The 21,737-nt window shown below is 47.8% G+C and overlaps 2 protein-coding genes and 1 long non-coding RNA gene across 5 annotated transcripts; 1 reads left to right on the top strand and 2 right to left on the bottom strand.

Moving 5' to 3' along the window:
- The first annotated feature begins 1,224 nt into the window (after positions 1–1,224).
- Positions 1,225–21,727, top strand: plpbp (pyridoxal phosphate binding protein). Of its 3 annotated transcripts, none has more exons than XM_056274528.1 (9): positions 1,225–1,359; positions 14,558–14,685; positions 16,297–16,404; positions 17,829–17,864; positions 17,943–18,018; positions 19,480–19,620; positions 19,728–19,870; positions 20,179–20,277; positions 20,486–21,727. In XM_056274528.1, exons 3-9 carry the CDS (start codon positions 16,354–16,356, stop codon positions 20,651–20,653), a joined length of 714 nt encoding a protein of 237 aa, XP_056130503.1. In that variant the 5' UTR covers positions 1,225–1,359; positions 14,558–14,685; positions 16,297–16,353; the 3' UTR covers positions 20,654–21,727. The 3 variants fall into 3 exon arrangements, with proteins under 3 accessions (XP_056130503.1, XP_056130504.1, XP_056130502.1); XM_056274529.1 differs by lacking the exon at positions 1,225–1,359 and adding an exon at positions 2,289–2,364; XM_056274527.1 differs by lacking the exons at positions 1,225–1,359; positions 14,558–14,685 and adding an exon at positions 15,379–15,471.
- On the bottom strand, positions 6,040–6,935 carry LOC130107781 (uncharacterized). Its single transcript, XR_008809833.1, has 3 exons — positions 6,633–6,935; positions 6,301–6,440; positions 6,040–6,157 (listed from the first exon to the last, which is right to left on the bottom strand). It is a non-coding gene; the product is annotated as an uncharacterized LOC130107781 (long non-coding RNA).
- Positions 9,204–11,032, bottom strand: LOC130130303 (piggyBac transposable element-derived protein 4-like). The gene is made up of 2 exons (XM_056299970.1): positions 10,539–11,032; positions 9,204–10,410 (listed from the first exon to the last, which is right to left on the bottom strand). Exons 1-2 carry the CDS (start codon positions 11,030–11,032, stop codon positions 9,204–9,206), a joined length of 1,701 nt encoding a protein of 566 aa, XP_056155945.1.
- Positions 21,728–21,737: the final 10 nt, after the last annotated feature.

A 21,737-nucleotide genomic window follows, 5' to 3' on the forward strand; every position in this document is an offset into this window, starting at 1 on the left:
TTGTGGACGTCGGGCCCTCATACCATCCTCATGCATTCTGTTTCTCACTGTTTGAGCAGAAACCTGCACATTAGTGGCCTGTTGAAGGTCGTTTTGTAGGGCTCCGGCAGTTCTCCTCCTGTTCCTCCTTGCACAAAGGACCAGATAGCGGTCCTGCTGCGGGGTTGTTGTCCTCCTGCGGCCCCCTCCACGTCTCCTGGTGTACTGGCCTGTCTCCTGGTACCTCCTCCATGCTCTGGACACTGCTGGGGGACACATCAAATCTTCTTGCCACAGCACGCATTGATGTGCCATCCTGGATGAGCTGCACTACCTGAGCAAATTCTGTAGGTTGCAGATACCGCCTCATGCCACCTCTGGTGGTGAGGGCACTAGCAAAATGAAAAACTAACCAAAGATCGGCCAGAAAAGATGAGGACAGGCAAATGGTCTGTGGCCACCACCTGCAAATCCATTCCTTTTATAGGGGTTGTCGTGCAAATTGTCTAATTTCCACCTGGTGGAAATTAGACAATTTACCAACAGGTGAAATTGATTCACAAATCAGTGTTGCTTCCTAACTGGACAGGTTGATATCTCAAAAGTGTGATTGACTTGGAGCTACATTGCATTGCTTATGTGTTCCCTTTATTTTTTTGAGCAGTGTACTTGGGGTCAACCGTCCAAAGTAACGGGGAGTGCAGGAGAGAGGTGGAGAAGAGAGTGCAGGCAGGGTGGAGTGGGTGGAGAAGAGTGTCAGGAGTGATTTGTGACAGAAGGGTACCGGCAAGAGTTAAAGGGAAGGTTTACAAGATGGTTGTGAGACCAGCGGTTATATGGTTCTCGTCCACCCCTGTATGTTTGTGTTATGTTTATCTGTTGTCTTGTTTCACCCCGTTTATTGTAAAGCGACTTTGAGTGTTAGAAAATCGCTATATAAGATTGATTTATTATTATTATTATTATCATTATTATTATTATTATTATTATTATTATTATTATTATTATTATTATGGTTTGGAGACATTGGCACTGATGAAAAGACAGGCCAGAGGCGAAGCCTCTGAACAGGCAAGCCAGGCAACAGCTTGGAGCCCCAGGCAGTAGGGGGACCCCGAGGGCTCCAAAGCAGTGACCGCAACCCCCTCCGGCTTAAACAACCAATGGCCGATTTGCAATGACATGGCATCACAGTAGGAAACCTCCCTTGTAGGGGCCCCATGTCATTCGCGTTGCCCTGCCTGCGCTCTTCGAAAGTGAAAGTTACTCCCAGCGTCCACACCAAGATCTGTCAACGGAAAGAAAATGAAGAGGAGTTAGCCCTCGGGAGCAGAAAACAAGAGAAGAAAGAGGAGGGGGAGAAAAGAAAGAATGACAGTGGTAAGTGGAGCAGAAAAGCTTCTCAGCTTTAACCCTTGTGCTGTGTTCGAAAGCTGTTTTTGTCTCATGTGTTCGCGGGTCAATTTTGAACCCTCAGTCCAAAACACTCAAAAAAATTACTATCGGCCGCTCTGATGGCCGAGCGGACTAAACCGCCGTTCTTGCAGCCCGCTCGTCATGTGGCCTGGGAGGTTCGTAACCCAGACTCGCCGTAACGGGTCCCGGCCAGAGCGTCCACGGGGTAAGGCATTCATTAGGCCACCCTTACCCGAGGGATAGTGGGTGTAGATCGGTGTAGTGTTCGGGGACTCGTCGTTCTCCAGCGACCCCTCTGGCCCACCCGGGCGCCTGCAACCGAAAGCATTCTCCCTACGTGACCTGAAGGTGATGCAATCCTTTTTTTTCTTACTTTATTGATACTTCAAATACATTCAAACAGAGCAAAAGAGACACACGAGACACCACAAAAACAATAGATTGATGATAAAAAACAATAAAGACACAAAAGAGAAAAGCAAATTATAAAAAATAAATAAAAATAACAGAAAAAAAATAAATAAAGGCGAGATCATATTTTATGTAAACATATTCAGAGATTTGCAAATGTTGATAGTTTTTAAAGCTTTTAGGTGATGCAATCCATGAGGCGTTTGCGTAGCGACATTCTACCACTTCCGCTTCCCATTTCCGGAGTGCATTTCCATTTCCCAGCCACTGAGGATGCACAAGCCAGTGCATCCTTAGTGCCGGTCCCAAGCCCGGACAAATGGGGAGGGTTGCGTCAGGAAGGGCATCCGGCGTAAAATCTTTGCCAAATCAAATATGCGGATCATAAATAAGACTTACATACCGGATCGGTCGAGGCCCGGGTTACCAACGACCGCCACCGGTACTGTTAACCAGCAGGGTGTCGGTGGAAACTATGCTACTGTTGGGCGAAGGAGAAGGAGAGGAGGAAAGCATGTCCAGAGGCAGCTAGAGAGGAGGAAGGGTAGGCATGTGGAGGTGAGAGTTGGAACTTTGAATGTTGGCACTATGACTGGTAAAGGGAGAGAGCTGGCTGACATGATGGAAAGAAGAAAGGTAGGCATACTGTGTGTGCAAGAGACCAGGTGGAAGGGGAGTAAGGCCAGGAGTATCGGAGGTGGGTTCAAACTCTTCTACCATGGTGTGAATGGGAGGAGAAATGGGGTAGGGGTAATTCTGAAGGAAGAGTATGTCAAGAGCGTGCTGGAGGTGAAGAGAGTGTCAGACAGAGTGATGAGTATGAAGCTGGAAATTGAAGGTTTATTGCTGAATGTTATCAGCGCATATGCCCCGCAAGTTGGGTGTGAGATGGATGAAAAAGAAGAATTCTGGAATGAGTTGGACGACATGGTGGAGAGGGTACCCAAGGAGGAGAGAGTGGTGATTGGAGCGGACTTCAATGGACATGTTGGTGAAGGGAACAGAGGTGATGAGGAGGTGATGGGAAAGTATGGAGTCAAGAAGAGAAATGTGGAAGGACAGATGGTGGTCGATTTTGCGAAAAGGATGGAAATGGCTGTGGTGAATACATATTTCAAGAAGAGGGAGGAACACAGGGTGACGTACAAGAGTGGAGGAAAGTGCACACAGGTGGACTATATCTTATGTAGAAGGCACCATCTAAAAGGGATTGGAGACTGCAAGGTGGTGACAGGGGAGAGCGTAGCCAGGCAGCATCGGATGGTGGTCTGTAGGATGACTTTGGAGACCAAGAAGAGGAAGCGAGTGAAGACACAGCCGAAGATCAAATGGTGGAAGTTGAAGAAGGAAGACTGTTGTGTGGAGTTCAGGCAGGAGTTAAGACAGGCACTGGGTGGTAGTGAAGAGTTGCCAGATGGCTGGAAAACCACTGCAGAAATAGTGAGGGAGACAGCTAGGAAGGTACTTGGTGTGTCATCAGGACAGAGGAAGGAAGACAAGGAGACTTGGTGGTGGAATGAGGAAGTACAGCAAATTATACAGAGGAAAAGGTTGGCAAAGAAGAAGTGGGATAGTCAGAGAGATGAAGAAAGTAGACAGGAGTACAAGGAGATGCAGCGTAAAGCAAAGAGAGAGGTGGCAAAGGCAAAGGAAAAGGCGTATGGTGAGTTGGATGACAGATTAGACACTAAGGAAGGAGAAAAGGACTTGTACCGATTGGCTAGACAGGGGGACCAAGCTGCAAAGGATGTGCAGCAAGTTAGGGCGATCAAGGATAGAGATGGAAATGTGCTGACAAGCGAGGAGAGTGTGCTAAGAAGGTGGAAGGAATACTTTGAGGGGCTGATGAATGAAGAAAATGAGAGAGAGAGAAGGTTGGATGATGTAGGGATAGTGAATCAGGAAGTTCAGCGGATTAGCAAGGAGGAAGTGAGGGCAGCTATGAAGAGGATGAAGAATGGAAAGGCAGTTGGTCCTGATGACATACCTGTGGAGGCATGGAGATGTTTAGGAGAGATGGCAGTGGAGTTTCTAACTAGATTGTTTAACACAATCCTGGAAAGTGAGAGGATGCCTGAGGAGTGGAGAAGAAGCATACTGGTACCGATTTTCAAGAACAAGGGCGATGTGCAGAACTGTAACAACTACAGAGGTATAAAGTTGATCAGCCACAGCATGAAGATTTGGGAAAGAGTAATAGAAGCTAGGTTAAGAGGAGAGGTGACGATCAGCGAGCAGCAGTATGGTTTCATGCCACGAAAGAGCACCACAGATGCGATGTTTGCTTTGAGAATGTTGATTGAGAAGTATAGAGAAAGCCAGAAAGAGTTGCATTGTGTCTTTGTAGATTTAGAGAAAGCTTATGACAGAGTACCGAGAGAGGAGGTGTGGTATTGTATGAGGAAGTCAGGAGTTGCAGAGAAGTATGTAGGAGTGGTGCAGGATACGTATGAGGGAAGTGTGACAATGGTGAGGTGTGCGGTTGGAATGACGGATGGGTTCAAGGTGGAGGTGGGATTACATCAAGGATCGGCTCTTAGCCCTTTCTTGTTTGCAATGGTGATGGACAGGTTGACGGACAAGATCAGGCAGGAGTCTCCATGGACGATGATGTTCGCGGATGACATTGTGATCTGTAGTGAGAGTAGGGTGCAGGTTGAGGAGAGCCTGGAGAGGTGGAGGTATGCACTGGAGAGAAGAGGAATGAAAGTCAGTAGGAGCAAGACGGAATACCTATGCGTGAATGAGAGAGAGGACAGTGGAATGGTCAGGATGCAAGGAGTGGAGGTGACAAAGACATCTGAGTTTAAATACTTGGGGTCAACTGTCCAAAGTAACGGGGAGTGCAGTAGAGAGGTGAAAAAGAGAGTGCAGGCAGGTTGGAGTGGGTGGAGAAGTGTGTCAGGAGTGATTTGCGACAGAAGGGTACCAGCAAGAGTTAAAGGGAAAGTTTACAAGATGGTTGTGAGACCAGCTATGTTATATGGTTTGGAGACAGTGGCACTGACGAAAAGACAGGAGGTGGAGCTGGAGGTGGCAGAGTTGAAGATGCTAAGATTTTCACTGGGAGTAACGAAGAAGGACAGGATTAGGAACGATTATATTAGAGGGACCGCTCAGGTTGGACGGTTTGGAGACAAAGCAAGAGAGGCAAGATTGAGATGGCTTGGACATGTGTGGAGGAGAGATGCTGAGTATATTGGGAGAAGGATGCTGAATATGGAGCTGCCAGGGAAGAGGAGAAGAGGAAGGCCAAAGAGGAGGTTTATGGATGTGGTGAGGGAAGACATGCAGGTGGCTGGTGTGACAGAGGCAGACGCAGAAGACAGGAAGAAATGGAAACGGATGATCCGCTGTGGCGACCCCTAACGGGAGCAGCCGAAAGTAGTAGTAGATTTCCATTTCCCGTCTTGATGTGAGAAGCAGAGAGATGCGATGGCATTTTACACAAGGTGTCTTCAGGATTTACCAAAAATCACAGTAATATGTTTTTACAATAAATCTGTTTTTATTGACCATTTCCGAGTGACTCCCCTGTTGAAGTTTGTCAAGCACCAACAGACCAAATACTCTAGATGATGTTATGACCGGAGGAATAAAAAAATGAAATAATAGATAGATATGATGTAGGACAAGTCAATTTTATTTATAAAGCGCTTCTCATAAAGTGCTTTACAGAATAAACAAGCAAGCATAGGTGAACAACAATTGGTTGTCAGTAGTTATACAATAAGAACTTAATCTGTCAAATAAAACTTTCTCCATCACTTTAGATACCACACTGGCTAGAGCAATCAGTTGATAATTATCTAAACTCCCTAATTTGCCTGCTTTGTCCTTAATAACAGGAACAAGAGTGGCAGACAACATGGAGTTTGGCAAGATGCCATGTGACAAAAAGCTTGTGAAGCATATGGCTAGTATGTACTATGGACTATGTATTATGAGCTGCGTACTATGGATAGACAATATTATACAACAGGATAAGGCACTTGAGTATGGGCACTATATACAATGGATGGACAGTGAATACAACAAATACAATACAGGTGAGATATGATGTGTTTGAATGGAGAATTGGTTCACTGGGACAATATGCTGACATCTGATTAGGTAAATCGAGCAGTAGCTCACATGTAGTATGTGATTGTGACCTCTGGTGACAGAGGTCTGCGTGGCTGTGGGCTGATGGTCAACCTACTCCTGGTGACAGAGGTCTGTGTGGCTGTGGGCTGATGGTCCTCCTGGTCCTGGTGACAGAGGTCTGTGTGGCTGGCTGTGGGCTGATGGTCCTCCTGGTCCTGGATGCTTGTGAGGTCAGCGTGGGTTCGCTCCTGAGGGCGTCTCTCTCCTTTTGGAATTAAATGCATAATTATTTAATGTCAAATTTGCTTTATTACTAATATTATAACCTTAACCCCGCTAATGTCTGCAAATGTGCCATTATTCCATCAATTTATAAGTAGTAACTGCAAATACTAGTTACACATTTACCTGCCCAGGCCTTCACCAGTGGTCCATTCTGGTAGTTCACCAGGATGCAAGCTACATTGAACAGCTGATCAATACTTTCACACACAGACAGCGGTATGACCTGGCTGAACAGCTTGTTTTATTTGACCCTCCGGATACACCTGTCCCGGTTTGAAACAAAGAAGAAAAAGTAAAAATGAACAACATAAGGATACCCATAAGATATACAATATACATTTCTTGTAAGAGAAATGAGCAGAATATTTAATTCATGAGATACAGCATATCATCATCAAATCTTTACCTGTGTAAAATAGAATTGATATAAATATTAGTATTCAAAACAAAATCACCTCTCAACGTGGACTCTCAAGTGGGCAATGGACTGCGTCTGCTGGACATCCTCCCTACACATTTGGGCATTCTTCAACAGAAAGGCGGGTCGGTAGACCTTGCAGGGAACGAGAGAGTCCACCACAAAACCTTTGTCCACCATAATGGCTGTGTCTGCTGTGAGGAGGTTAGTAATATATCTTGAAGATCTCTTGGTCGCTCATAGAGCCAGCATACAATGCAGAGATAAACGTTATGGGGCCGTGGGGGGCAATTCCTATCAAGGCCTTGAATGTTGTGTGAGATTTGTATGTTGAGAAGACCCTCCCTCTGCAGAAGGAGAGAGGAGGGAGTTTGGCAGTAGATCTCTGTACAGTCAAGGAACACCTGTGTGTTAGGGTAGGTCTCAAACTCTGGTGGCAAAAGAGCTTTCACTTCATCTTGTGGTATCCACAGGCGGATGGAGCCAAGGAAAAAGTAAAGAAAGTTTGTCCATGTTGTAATGATCCTGCTGGCTGTGGTGCGGTGAATGTCAAAGCGTTTGGCAAGATCTGAGAGGCAGGCCAACAGACAAGTACATCAAAAATAGCAGCAGTTCGTCGATGGGTGCCAGTTTCTGTGAAAATAAATGAAAAGGGCTTTGTGTTTTTATCATGCAGAGACCAGTTAAATCACAACAGCAATAGCATGACAGTAAAAGCAATTAAACCACCAAAAAGTGCCACTAGAGAGATGTTGCCTATTCACCCATGATCACACTGAGGCAGTCTTGGCCCCAGTAGCCTATGCCTTATGCCCTATTGTATATTGTATATATAGTGCCTATTGCCCACATGAGTGTGTAACCACAAACCATTATCAACATGCAGTACATGCACATACATGCGTCACATCAACATTGGATACAACAATGACCATCATTTCTCTTCACTGGATTTGATTCTCATAACATAACTTACTGTTGCTTTGTGTTGAGTGGAGTTGACAGAGGCAGCACTGCTGACCCTTATCATCTTAGTTTTTATGGCTGGCTCTATCAGTTGGCAAAAGATCAAGAAATGCTTGTATGATGAAAATCTAAGAATAAAAAGATAAGCACATTAGACCTTGTTTCTGTTACGGTAAACACACGGCAGTGTACATACCGGTAGACACATGATTTATTTTATATTCCAGAAAACGGTTCATTTACCTTGTGTAAAAACGAATGTCCTCGTCTGATCCTGCGAGACGTTGCAGACCAAAATGGGACTGTAGCTGCAACCTTTCCAGACCGTTTTGCAGCTCCAGTACTTTCCTTTTCAACATTTAGTTTTCCTCAGCCAACTGATCAGCCCTTACGGTGGTCGCCGGTGTAATGCAGTAGTCGTGATCGGGTACCCGTGCTTCCATGTCAGAGTTGGAGTCAGAGACTGGTAACGCCATGTCCGGGGAAGGGCCTCTCGGGCGGCGTTGCCAAACATTGATGCTTGGGGCTGGAGTAGAATATTCGTTCCAAGTAAAAAGAGATGGTACACTACCTTTGTTGAGTACTTTCTTTCCCCCAGTCATAACTACATCGCCTGTCTTGAAATGCCGACTACAGACACAAGTAGTCTCGGAAGGAGTGAACTTGTCTCTACGGATCTTAGCTAGCCACTGGGCTCCTAGCTCAGGGTTAGCTGGAAATCTATGAAAGCTAATCGTCGAATTATACCGAGATGAGTTAGCACACTTAGGTACACAACAGTGGCAACTAGTTGTCGCTGTCTGTTGTCGCTGATAAGTAACCAGTCGCCTCCTCTTTGCCCCGAAGACACGCATCTTGAAAGATACAGCTAGCTAGCTATCCGTTCTCCTCACAACAAATCTGACCGGAAATGGCTATGCACTCCAGGACGCCCGGACGTTTCAATGACGACCGCTTGTGCACCTAGCCTGAGCAGCCGACACGAGTTTGAAGGAAGCGGGTGTAACGACTATCTCCTTCCTGTGGAAATGTGAGCCAGGGGAGTTATTCGACAAGAGTTCCGGCCATACGCCATTGGGTTAATCGGGTGGGATAAGGGGAAAAACTAGAAATAAATTTTTTAAAAAAACCAATTACTATCACCCAATATTGTTTTTACTACATCATAACTAACTTATTATGCATTCATAACCATGCAGTCCTGTTGTAATTTTATTTTATGGCCCCAAGACACATGACACCACATATTTTTAAGTTAAAAATGGGATTAAATTCACTCACTATATTCCCTATAGTGAAAACAGTGGATACTTATGTTATCTGACTATAATAGACTGATATTAGAATACAATTTCTAAAAAAAAAGAAGTTTTTAGAACTTTATACTATTAACTATAGTAACCTCTGTGGTGTTACGGGTCAAAATTGACCCATATAGATTTATGTTAGAAAAAGGTATAAAAAAACAAAACAAAAAAAACAAGCTTTTTTTCATAAAACCCAACCTTTTTTGATTCAAAATAGCAGATTAAAATTAAACACAAACATGAACAAAGGTGTTTCTGTGTATCCAGTATGTGCGTGTGTGTGTGTGTGTGTGTGTGTGTGTGTGTGTGTGTGTGTGTGTGTTCACATGCATGAATCACAGTATGCAATTGAGTGTGCTCTTTGCAGATGTATTTTTTTTACAAGTGTGGCAAGTCGTGCTGGTTTTTCTGTCCTTGTTGGAAGGGCAGGACTGGCACCTCTTTCTCTTGCTGCCACTGGCGTCCTCTGGCTCAGTCCTGGTGGAGGTTGCTGATGTGGTTGCAGCCTGCAGCTCTCTCACCAAGTTGGCAGAGCCAGGAGTTCGGGGAACCGACTGACGTTGTTCAATGTGGGGATTCACCAGAGCTCTCCCCAGCTCCTGAAGAAAGAGCCTCCTGTCGTTGAACTTGCCGTTGTTCCACCCAGGATTTATTTCAGTCCACACCACGAACGTACTGTAGGCTGAGACATCAAGAATGTTATAAAAGACAGCCAATGGCCACCGGACCGTCTTCCTTTGGCAAGTGTACGTGCCAGTGACCTTGTCGAGGTTGTCGACTCCGCCTTTGTTGCTGTTGTAGTCCAGGATAATGTTTGGCTTTTTGTCCTCCCCACTGCTCACAGCAGCATTATTGTAGAGAGTGGACATCATGACGACATTTTTCTTTTTCTTTGGACAGTATGACACCGTTGTGGTGGTCTCCGTAAATGCAAACTTTGAGGAGAGAGGAGCTCTGTCCTTTGTGTCTAGCAGTGCAGAAAGAAGCTCAGGTTTATTCTTCCTGACTGTTCCTATCATGGTCAGTTTTTTCTTCAGCAGTTCTTGGTCGAGGGCATAAGATGTGAAGAAGTTATCATAGGTGATGTTGTGCCCTCGAAACCCCTGTGTCATGTCCAGCACCACCCGCATGCCTTGATTTTTCTCTGCCATTCCACTTGCAGATTTTCCGGTGTATACTTGCATGTTCCATGCATAGCTGGTCCTGGCATCGCACGCTGCCCAGATTTTAATCCCATATTTCCCAGGTTTGCTTGGGATATACTGCCTGAAGGGACAGCGGCCTCTGAACAGGACTAGTCGCTCATCTACAGTGACCTCTGGCCCTGGATTGTAGACGCATGGCAAGCGTTCCACCCACTTGACCCAAACCTCCCTAATGGGAGCAAGTTTGTCATGAGCACGGCGAGCAACTCTGGTTTCCCGATTGTCAAAGCGAATGACTCTTGACAAGACATGGAAGGTCTGAAGTGACATGGTCGCATGAAAAATACTCCAGCCTGTCTCTGCATCCCATAGACAGGCAGTAGCCTCATTATTGGATCTGTAAGGCAAGGCAATACAAGGCAGGTTTATTTGTATGCCACATTTCAACAACAAGGGCAAAAGAAACACATTATAAAAGGACATTTGAGTTCATAAGAGAATAAAATTACAATGCAGAATACACACCTATACATGCCAGCAAGAAGCAACAGCCCGAAGTAAACATCCAGATAGGTTTTGTCTATTTCCTTCCAACTGTTGCCAAACACTCTTCTCCCTTCCAGGTTCCTCATCTCAATCAAGATAGTCTGGATAGACTGTGGTATGAACAGCCCAAACGCTGTCTTTATATCTTGGACATATGACACTGCAAATCTAGTGGGCCCAGGGGTCATTCTGATGATGTTCTGAGCTTGTGCTCGGCCTTTGGTTTCATAAGGGATCTTGGACCATGCCATCTTGCCATTCCTTGACATGAAGACCTCCTGTTGTTCTCGCTCATCCAAGCCTACTTCCTCATCAGATGTGTCTTCATCATGTTCAGGCACATACTCCACATCATCTTTATCCTCAGACACATCTTCTTCAATTTCAGCCTGATCTCTCTCCCCCAAAGCCTGATCTCCCTCCTCAAAGATGTGATCAAGAGCCTCACGGGCAGTGAAAAATCTTTTGCTCATTGTGAAATTGACAGATACTGCTGAATGAAACTCAAATAAACTTGGCAGAGTTATTTGTAGATGTTTATGCGAGACAATATGTGCAATGTTGTTCATGCCACGCCCCCCACAAGATGATCAAAGCCTACACTGTACTGTGAGAAAATAATTGTTCCCCTGGAGGAAGGGGTGTGTGTTCCGGTTCAAGTTGAATTTCGGTGTCAGTGTCCATATTCTGTGAGAAAGGTTGAGTTCCTGTGGGGGAGGGGTGCCAAAGGGATTGGGAGTACAAGTGCATATTGCGAGAAAATAATTGTTCCCGTGGAGGAAGGGGGTGGGGGTGGGGTGTCTAAAGTCAAAGATTAATCTTAATTGAACCACATTTGACCCAGAGTTACCCACAACATTTCCGTGCACTGCTGGGTCTTCCCAGACCCGACCACCAAATGATACACTTTTTTTTGTAGAGAGACCTTCAGAATTGGCTAAAATGGTCGAAATCAGTTTTGTAGTGTTTATACAGCTTTTGTGGAGGATATCATGATGCCTTGTTCCAATAAAAAAAAAACTAGACGGTAGTTATTATATAATTTAACTTGAAATGGGTCATGGCAGACCCGAACACAACATAAAACTCATAAAAACCTACCTCAGGTCAACCATGTCCCAGGAGAGACATTCTTTCAGGACTGGTTCTTATTTGGATCTGGAAGACATAGTGACAGCCTTTACACTAGCTAAGGCCCGTAAGCAGCATTTTTAGTCTCTTTGCACTCAGCTCCTTAGAGGACAAAAATGTCCCTATGAGGGTTAAAGATGGTTGTTAAGCTGTATATATATATATATATATATATATATATATATATATATATAGTAGCTCATCATCTCATCTCATCTTCAGCCGCTTTTCCGGAGTCGGGTCGCGGCGGCAGCAAGCTAAGTAGGGCACTCCAGACGTCCCTCTCCCCAGCAACGCCCTCCAGCTCCTCCTGGGGGATCCCAAGGCGCTCCCAGGCCAGATTGGACATGTAGTCTCTCCAGCGAGTTCTGGGACTACCCCGGGGTCTCCTCCCAGTTAGCGTGCCCGTAAACCTCCAAAGGAAGGTGCCCAGGAGGCATCCTAATCAGATGCCCGAACCATCTCAACTGGCTCCTTTTGATGCGAAGCAGCGGCTCTACTCCAAGCTCCCCCCGGATGTCCGAGCTCCTCACCCTATCGCTAAGGCTGAGCCCAGACACCCTACGAGGAAATTAATTTCAGCCTCTTGTATCCATGATCTCACCCTTTCGGTCACTACCCAAAGCTCATGACCATAGGTGAGGATTGGAACGAAGATTGACTGGTAAATTGAGAGCTTTGCCTTCTTTGCCACAACGGTCCGGTACAACGTCCACATTACTACTGATGCTGCACCAATCCGTCTGTCAATCTCCCGCTCCATCCTACCCTCACTCGTGAACAAGACCCCGACATACTTGAACTCCTTGACTTGGGGCAGCAACTCATCCCCAACACAGAGGGAGCAATCCACCATTTTCCGGTAGAGAACCATGGACTCAGACTTGGAGGTGCTGACTCTCATCCCAACCATTTCACACTCAGCTGCAAAACGCCCCAGTGCGCGCCGGAGGTCGCGTTCTGATGAAGCCAACAAAACCACATCATCTGCGAAGAGCAGAGATGCAATTTTGAGGTTCCCAAAACGGACACACTCCTCACCTTGGCTGCGCCTTGAGATCCTGTCCATGAATATCACAAACAGAATCGGAGACAAGGGACAACCTTGGTGGAGTCCGACACCCACCGAAAACGTGTTTGACTTTGTGCCAAGAATGCGAACACAGCTGGCTTGTAGCAACTGCCCTGGTACCCCATACTCCCGCAGTAACCCCCACAGAGTGCCCCGCGGTACACGGTCGTAAGCCTTCTCCAAGTCCACAAAACACATATAGACTGGCTGGTCAAACTCCCATGCCCCCCTCAGCACTTCCGCAAGGGAAAATAGTTGGTCCGTTGTTCCACGGCCAGGACGGAATCGCATAATGATTATCTAACCTGCACGTAGGTCACTACAACGTAGCTTAATCAATGCCCGATGCGGGATTTGATCCCAGGTGCGCTGCACCGCAAGGCGACATCGCTGACCGCTCAGCTAAAGGGGCAACACCCAGTGAGTTTTTTATAGTTGACAGTAGCCACTTCCTCCTGGAGGCGCGCCCTCGCACTGTCATTCTGCGCTCCGAAGAGACTTCTTGAGGATCTGCACGTTTCCGGACACTTCTGGATCCCACCGCTGCCACCAATGTAGCGAATTCAGGGGGCAATCCAGGAACCGCCGCAGCCGGGACGCGAACCCATAACTCCCGCACCACGGGCGACTACGTTAACCAGTCGACTAAAGTGTCCGACCTGTTAGCCAAGGGCTAGCGAGTCTATTTATCCGTGCACGTTACACTACCCCCCCCCCTCCTTCGGGACATCGCTGATCCGATGCTGATCCAGGTTCGCGTCCCGGTTGCGGCGGTTCCCGGACTGCCCCCCCCCCCGAATTCGCTACATTGGTGTCAGAAGTGGGATGGTGAGACCGTGAGGCCATCGGAAGCGCGTGTGCCCAGAGGCGCGTGGGAGCTGGTATGCTGAAACACGGGGACGCGCTTCCCGAAGGGGGGGGTAGTGTAACGTGCACGGATAAATAGACTCGCTAGCTGTGGCGGTTCCCGGGCTGCCCCCCCGAATTCGCTACAATATGTATATTGTGCCAACTTATTTCTTACTTCCTTTTCATGTGAGTGGCAGCATTTGCACTAGCCTTATAATGTATATGTTTATAGTGTGACAATATCCTGGTTTTTATTGTTCTTTATATTTTGAAAGTTACATTATGTGCACATTAGGAATCAAAAAAAGTTTATATTTCGTATATTTTTTGTTGGTGTCAGATTATTTATAACATAATGGCGATGAACGCTGGTCGGGGGCCCCTCCTGAGAATGTTTGCCTTGGGCCCCAACAGACCCTAGCATCGCCACTGGCAAGACCAAATTAGAACTTGCAAAGAAGCTCAGAAATTACAGAAAAGTTCTGAACAACGTTTTGCGTTGTTACTCGTGATGGTTGCTGTAGAATGAATTCATAACTTTCCAGAAACTTTTTTTTGTCTGTCCATGCAAAAGTAAATGTATCAAAACTCCTGCAACAAGACAATGGCCCAGAACACACTGCTGACAACCAAGGAGTTCATCTGGGGCGGGGGGGGGGCAGGCATTTCATTTGCTGAAGAGGAGACTAAAGGGGGAAACCCTTGAAAACGGCACTTGAAGTTGGAGTTCAGGCTTGAAAAGCATTTCAGAAAATGTACAAAATGTTTAGTGACTCAGTGTCACAGGAACGATGCCCTTACTTAGGAACCATGTCAAGTATTATTTAATCTTTGTCTGAATTTGTTGTGATCATCTAAAAATGTAGGCTTAAAAAAGGTGATATGCTGAAACATTTGTATGTCTATACCAAGAAATAAAAGCTGATGTTCTGATCTCTCATCACAGGTTTATCTGTTTATCTCAAATCCAAATGTCTTGTATGTCAAGACTATGCTACTGTTGGGTGACGGAGAAGGAGAGAGGAAAGGCATGTCAAGAGGCAGCAGGAGCGGAGGAAGGGCAGGAGTGTGGAGGTAAGAGTCGGAACTTTGAGCGTTGGCACTATGACTGGTAAAGGGAGAGAGCTGGCTGATATGATGGAGAGAAGGAAGGTAGGCATATTGTGTGTGCAAGAGATCAGGTGGAAGGGGAGTAAGGCCAGGAGCATAGGAGGTGGGTTCAACCTATTCTACCATGGCGTGGAAGGGAGGAAAAGAATGGGGGAGGGGTCATTCTGAAGGAAGGTTATGTCAAGAGTGTGCTGGAGGTGAAGAGAGTGTCGGACAGTGATGAATGTGAAGCGGAAATCGAAGGTGGGATAATGAATGTTGTCATCGCATATGCTGCCCAGTTGGGTATGAGATGTAAGAGAAAGAAGTTTTGAGTGAGTTGGGTGAAGTGGTGGAGAGTGTGGTGGCGAACCTGAGTCTTCGTGGACTATGATGTTTGCGGATGACATTGTGACTGCAGGTTATGGTGCAGGTTAGGGAGAGCCTGGAGAGGTGTTAAACATTCACACTAACAGTTAACGCTGTTTGATTGGGAGGCAGAAGCAAGTCAACGCATTTCCCCTATTAACCAGTCTGGGTCGGCCCGTGTTGTTCGCGGTTCGAAGCGGTAGAGGACGCTGCTCAGCGCTGTCCACGCTCAAACAAGGACTTTTATCGAGGTGAGTGTGACGCCGACGTCACGTCGGCACGTCGTGTTACGCGCGGACACGTTATGACGGCATGTGGAGGGGAGAGGGTATGTCGGAGCTCGGAAAGGCGCTGCAGTCGGTGGCGGAAAGGGTGAAGCAGGCGGCGGCGCGGAGGTCCAAGGTAAAACCAAAGGAGGGCGTCTTTATTAGGGAACAAACGGCCGATCGCAAAACAGCGCCCACGGCTCAATTCTTAATATCCTGCCCAGTCGTGCTCCAGCAGCAAGAGTTATGTAAGGCTGTTAGGCGCCTCCAACATTTGGACGGTGGTCATGGCGGAGTCATACATCGGTTTAGCAGGCAGTCGAGCAGGCGTGGCCGTTTAGACTGGCGTTCTGACGATTTATGCTGCCAGGTCGAAAAATGCTACCGTAGCACGGATCGATAGCATTCGAACCCTAACCTCTCCTGACCATGCACAGAACCGCTAAGTAGCACACATCGCCAGAACACCGGGCCTGCATGAAGCATGCGTCATTCTGCAAGCACATATGTGATGTCAGAGCTGGGCTGGTCGTCTGCATGGCCGCGCTTTGGCCGAAATGTCCAGCAGATACTTGATACAGCAGATACTGCATAAACAAACATGCAACTGTTGTTGACGCCACTGAGGCGTGTCGTTGGGTCGATATCTAGGTCAAAACATTGCCAAGGCATCTTCCACTTTGTGGCTGAGTAAAAGATGCTGGATGCTGGATTCAGTCTTCATGGATGGACCCGGTGGCTTACAGTTGACAGGCATTAGTCATAATTAGGGCTCAAACTGAAATTGTCAGTTGGCTCATAACTGTTTTGCACGTATGATCTTGCACCACTGACTCGCTTGCAGAATAGCCTCAGCTAACACACCGACTCGCACACATCTGCTTTGTTTTCCGCATGCATTCATAAGCCATAAACTACAAAATTAAAATGTACCATCTTATCTCTTTTCATCTCTCCCCAGACGCTGCCTGCCCTGCAGCCCCGCCTGGTAGCCGTCAGCAAAACCAAACCACCGGAGATGATCATAGAGGCCTACAGACAAGGACAGCGTGACTTTGGTGAAAACTATGTACGAAGGAATCGGGAACAATTTATTTGTTATTTCATTTTATGGGTAGCACAGTCGCCTCACAGCAAGAAGGTCCTGGGTTCGAGCCCCGGGGTAGTCCAGCCTTGGGAGTCGTCCCGGGTCGTCCTCTGTGTGGAGTTTGCATGTTCCCCCCGTGTCTGCGTGGGTTTCCTCCGGGGGCTCCAGTTTCCTCCCACAGTCCAAAGACATGTAGGTCAGGTGAATTGGCCGTACTGAATTGTCCCTGTGTGTGTGTGTGTGTGTGTGTGTGGGTCGGCCCTGTGTGATGGCCTGGCGGCCTGTCCAGGGTGTCTCCCCGCCTGCCGCCCAATGACTGCTGGGATAGGCTCCAGCATCCCCGCGACCCTGAGAGCAGGATAAGCGGTTCGGATAATGGATGGATGGACGTACACAACATGAAATGAAATTCTGTTTCCCCAGCCCACAGCAGTGCAACACAAAAGACAAAAACACACGTCCAAAAACCTCCAAAAACACCTCGACCAAAAACATACAAAACAAGAGTACAGAGCAAAAAAACAAAAACACACACACGCACACAAACAGCCGACAACACAGTCCACCCAGTGCAACACAGTCCTAAAACGCCACCGTCCAGAGAACGAAGGCCAGCCTGTCGGAACCGTCGGTCTGCATGGGCTAGCAGTTAGCTTAGCCTGCCCCGCTCCCGCTTCCTGTCACTCTGTCCTCGGTGTTTCCTCTTCAGGCACAGCTCCAGGCAGGGCCGTGGTCCTTGGGCCGTCGGGCGCTACAGACCGGGCTCCCTCAGCTGATCCAGCGCCAGCTCTCCCAGCCACACACCTTCGACACCCCCCCCCCCCGCCACTCCACACCACGACGCAGACAAAAATACTGCACAGTCGACGTCAGGCAGGGCTGCGGGCTAGCAGTTAGCTTAGCCTGCCCCGCTTCCGCGCCCTGTCACACTGTCCTCGGTGTTTCCTCTTCAGGCACAGCTCCAGGCAGGGCCGTGGGCTAGCAGTTAGCTTAGCCTGCCCCGCTTCCGCGCCCTGTCAGCCCGCCCTCGGTGTTTCCTCCCGAGGCCCACGGGACGCGGCAGACCAAGCGCTTTCAGCTGATCCGGCGCCAGCTGTCCCCGTCAAGCGACGTCGACGATCAAAAATAAAAACCTCACACGGTGACACAAACTCAGACGAGGACAAAGACACCGAATAGTCAGTACTGCTGGCTGAGGCCGCCGCAAACGCAACTCCGCGCCGCCATCCTCCCCACACCGGAAAAGGAAACCCTTTTCAGTCCTCGTTCCGCTCAGCTTCCGGCTCCCTCGGTAGCGGCGCGGCGCGATAAGAAAACCTCAGCCTGCGCGCGCGCGCGTGTGTTGTGAGTGGCAGTCGCGAGGGGGAGTGCACGCGGACTGACGGCCTGTCTTCTCCTCTCACTAGGTTAACGAGCTCGTGGACAAAGCGTCAAATCCTCAGGTGGGTTTCAGCGTCACGGGAGGGTGTCGTTGTAACGCGTGAGTGACACGTTGACCAGTGTTTCTTTGCTTGATGCAGATTCTAGAGTCTTGCCCGGACATCAAGTGGCACTTCATCGGCCATTTACAGAAAAATAATGTCAACAAACTTTTGGGTGAGTGTCTTTTTGTTTCTAGCATCATCTCCATGTATTGGGGGGGGGGGGCGTGGGGGCTGTGCGTTTCCAGTTGTTAGTCGACTTTTAAACTTTACTACTAATAAGACACATTAGTCCCTAGCTAACAGGTCTGATCCTTTAGCCGAGCGGTGAGTGATGTCGCCTTGTGGTGCAATGCACCCCGTATCGAATCCCACACCGGGCAAGAAAATAACCGGTTACACTTTTATAAAGTCACAAAACGTAATGTAAACTACTAATAAGACACGTTAGTCCCTAGCTAAACGCTCGGCTAAAGGGTCAGAGCCGTTAGCTAGGGACTAACGTGTCTTATTAGTAGTTTACAGTCGTCACCCTCTCCCGGAAGCGCGCCCTCGCGCTTTGTTCTTCCCGCGCTCCGAAGAGACTTCTGAGGATCTGCACACTTCCGGATCCCACCGCTGCCACCAGTGTAACCGGTTGTTTTCTTGCCCGGTGCGGGATTCGATACGGAGTATACTGCACCACAAGGCGACATCGCTAACCGCTCGGCTAAAGGGTCAGACCCGTTAGCTAGGGGCTAACGTGTCTTATTAGTAGTTTACAGTAAAATGCGAATTAGCTGAGTTTCCGTCAGATCTGGTAAAGAGAATAAAACCCTCAATGTAGTTTTAGGTGGGCGTCCGGGTGGCGTGGCGGTCTATTCCGTTGCCTACCAACACGGGGATCGCCGGTTCGAATCCCCGTGTTACCTCCGGCTTGGTCGGGCATCCCTACAGGCACAATTGCCCGTGTCTGCGGGTGGGAAGCCGGATGTGTGTATGTGTCCTGGTCGCTGCACTAGCGCCTCCAGCGCCTCCTCTGGTCAGTCGGCCGGGGCGCCTGTTCGGGAACTGGGGGGAATAGCGTGATCCTCCCACGCGCTACGTCCCCCTGGTGAAACTCCTCACTGTCAGGAGGGCTGGTGACTCCACATGTATGGGAGGAGGCACGTGGTAGTGTTCAGCCCTCCCCGGATCGGCAGAGGGGGTGGAGCAGCGACCGGGACGGCTCGGAAGGGTGGGGTAATTGGCCAAGTACAATTGGGGAGAAAAAGGGGGAAAATAAAATAAATGCTGAGATGGAAACATGGCTGTTGTTCTGCTCGCCCCAGTAGTCGTGCCTCTCCTGCCAGCCTGTTTCATGCTCATGATTATTATATTACACACACACACACATATATATGTATGTATATATTATTATTATGTCATGTTTTGATTCACAAGTACATGAGGGCAGACGGTATTAAGTCTCATCTACTTTTGTGTTGTATTTATCTTCGTTATTGTCTTTTAATACTAATCTGACCAAACCAACCCCAGTTTCGTCGGTGTGGTTCACTGTGTGTTGGGTTTCGCAGGCTGTTGAGTCCTTTCACACGTGCCCTCTCTTATCACCGAGGCTGCCCTCACCCTCGTTTGCTTTCTCACCCTCCACCAGGAGTGCCGAGACTTTTCATGGTGGAGACGGTGGACTCCGTGAAGCTGGCCGACAAGGTCAACAGCTCGTGGCAGCGCCTCCGAGCGGCCGGCACACAGAGGTTAAAGGTCATGGTGCAGCTCAACACCAGCGGAGAACAAAGTGAGTGCGACGGAGGGATTCGGGCTGCGCTCGTTTTGCGTGTGAATAAACACGTGTAGAGTGTCAGTTTGTCCAGCTGCACACATCCATGTTTTATGTACTTGTAGGTAAACATGGCTTATCCCCAGAGGAAACGGTAAACACAGTGAGACACATCCTGTCCCAGTGCACGGCTCTGCACTTCTCTGGACTCATGACCATCGGTCGCTATGGATATGACCTCAGCGAGGGCCCCAATCCAGATTTCCAGGTGATGGACCTTGTTTCTGAAACGGGTTTTCATTTTCTACCGAATTGTGTGTATTGTCATTTGTTTCATGTACTTGCGTACACAAGAGAAATTAAATTCCATTCCCCCAGCCCACAGAAGACAAAAACACACATCCCAAATTTCCCAAAAATGACACCACCAGAAACATACAAAAACTGCTGCTTAGCCTGCATGGGCGGTACTGGGTGAGGCCGCTGTAAACGTGAATTTGCGCCGCCATCTTCCCGCACCATTGTTATACCATGGCAATCTGACATTAGTTGGTTGTGTGCACATATATCTTTTAGATGCTGCTGCGTTGGAGACAGGAGGTGTGCGACAACTTAAACCTGCCTTTGGAAGAAGTAGAACTCAGTATGGGTATGTCCACTGATTTTGAACATGCCGTGAGTACCACCCACCCTTTCTTTTCACATTTGAAGGCTTTACCCATCAACATTTATTAACTTGAACTGGGCCAACTTGACAGCATAAAGTTCATGTAGGTCAATATAAAGGTGCCGCTATGTGCCGATATGCCTCTGCTACCGTATACTGTGTCGTAACCAAGGTTCTCTTCCTTGCTTGTGTCCATGTCACCCAAACATGCTGAAGGTTGAAGTGGGCGCTACCAACGTGCGAGTGGGCAGTATTATATTCGGCAACAGGGAGTATCCCAACAGCGCAGCCAACACGCCCAGCCCCAGCCCGGAGAAGAAGGCGAAGGTCGTGTCTGAGGACGCAGCGAAGAAGATGGCGCACCTCACCGTGTCCGAACACTGAGACATCTTCCACTAGTTTCCCTTTCTTCAAGGAAAACTGAACCCCTACGCTGATGACATGCACAATAAACTCAAGAGAAGCAGAGATTTTTTTTCTGGAAGGCCAAGTGGAGTTAGGACAGTAAAGGTCCACAACACGTCTTAAAAGAGTGTATTTGCATAACCCTATTAACTCTTGGTGTGCCTGTTGCCTTCTATCGGGCATCATGGGTGGCACGCAGTCCAAAAGTTTGTCTCTAGAAGTCACGACTCCTGTGGTTAGTACTGACACGGCGCTCGTACCTTCTTGGACAGGTTGTAATGTACGTCAGCAAGCGGCAGCTTTGACTAACAAGCAGATCACACGACACTTCAGTTTCCTGCTGTTTACACTACACACTCGAACTAATGGGAGATAATTTATATGACACATGGGTGCGTTTGATTATTTTGGTGTGGTATTAGCTGCCTAACTTCTTGTTGAGAAGCCAAGCTGTGACAGTGCTGATCTGTTCTTGACTAAATCCAGTCCTTAGAGACCAGGAATCCCTCAGTAACATGTACCGTTTTTGTTGTACAGAAAAAACAAGACGTTGAATAAAAACCCTTCTCCCTTTATAATGACATAGTATTGTGCGTCCATGATATTGTTTTGTATGGCGTGTGGTCAAATTTCTATTCTTGATAATGAAAAAAAAAAAATACAAAACTCTCCAGAAAGTGTTTTGAATTTGTGTACGAAAATGTTGTGTAATTGTTGTGACCTGACGCACTGACATAGGACTAGATGACAACCTATGCAAAGAGTTTGTTTTGTTCTAGCTTCTGCTTTTCAGAAGAGCTTTTTTTCCCACTGGGCTGTGGTCTCCATCACGGGAGCGAAGAACTTGAGATGGCAGTGTGCCGTTAGGTTTCCTTCTCGAACCTGTGTAACTGGTAGTGGTACGTGAATGGGGAGGAATGAGTGGCGGGACATGTGGACATACTGTGGCTATACTGTCTCTGCATTGAACTTTCGGCATTGTTTGGGATTGCGACTATGGGCAGCCAAGCAATAAACTTCATTGTTGAACATACCCACCAGCCGTTGTCTTGTTTTGGTGATC

Source organism: Lampris incognitus, chromosome 2 (genome assembly GCF_029633865.1).
Source record: "Lampris incognitus isolate fLamInc1 chromosome 2, fLamInc1.hap2, whole genome shotgun sequence".
In the NCBI taxonomy this organism is placed as follows: domain Eukaryota; kingdom Metazoa; phylum Chordata; class Actinopteri; order Lampriformes; family Lampridae; genus Lampris; species Lampris incognitus.

Bases quoted from the DNA above. Each gene is read 5' to 3' on its own strand.
- plpbp (XM_056274527.1), top strand. From the start codon at position 15,382: ATGTGGAGGGGAGAGGGTATGTCGGAGCTCGGAAAGGCGCTGCAGTCG. The intron at 15,472-16,296 runs GTAAAACCAAAG...ATCTCTCCCCAG, and splicing joins CGGCGGCGCGGAGGTCCAAG to ACGCTGCCTGCCCTGCAGCC. The intron at 18,019-19,479 runs GTGAGTGTCTTT...ACCCTCCACCAG, and splicing joins TAATGTCAACAAACTTTTGG to GAGTGCCGAGACTTTTCATG.
- LOC130130303 (XM_056299970.1), bottom strand. From the start codon at position 11,032: ATGAGCAAAAGATTTTTCACTGCCCGTGAGGCTCTTGATCACATCTTT. The intron at 10,411-10,538 runs GTGTGTATTCTG...CTTGCCTTACAG, and splicing joins CTTCTTGCTGGCATGTATAG to ATCCAATAATGAGGCTACTG.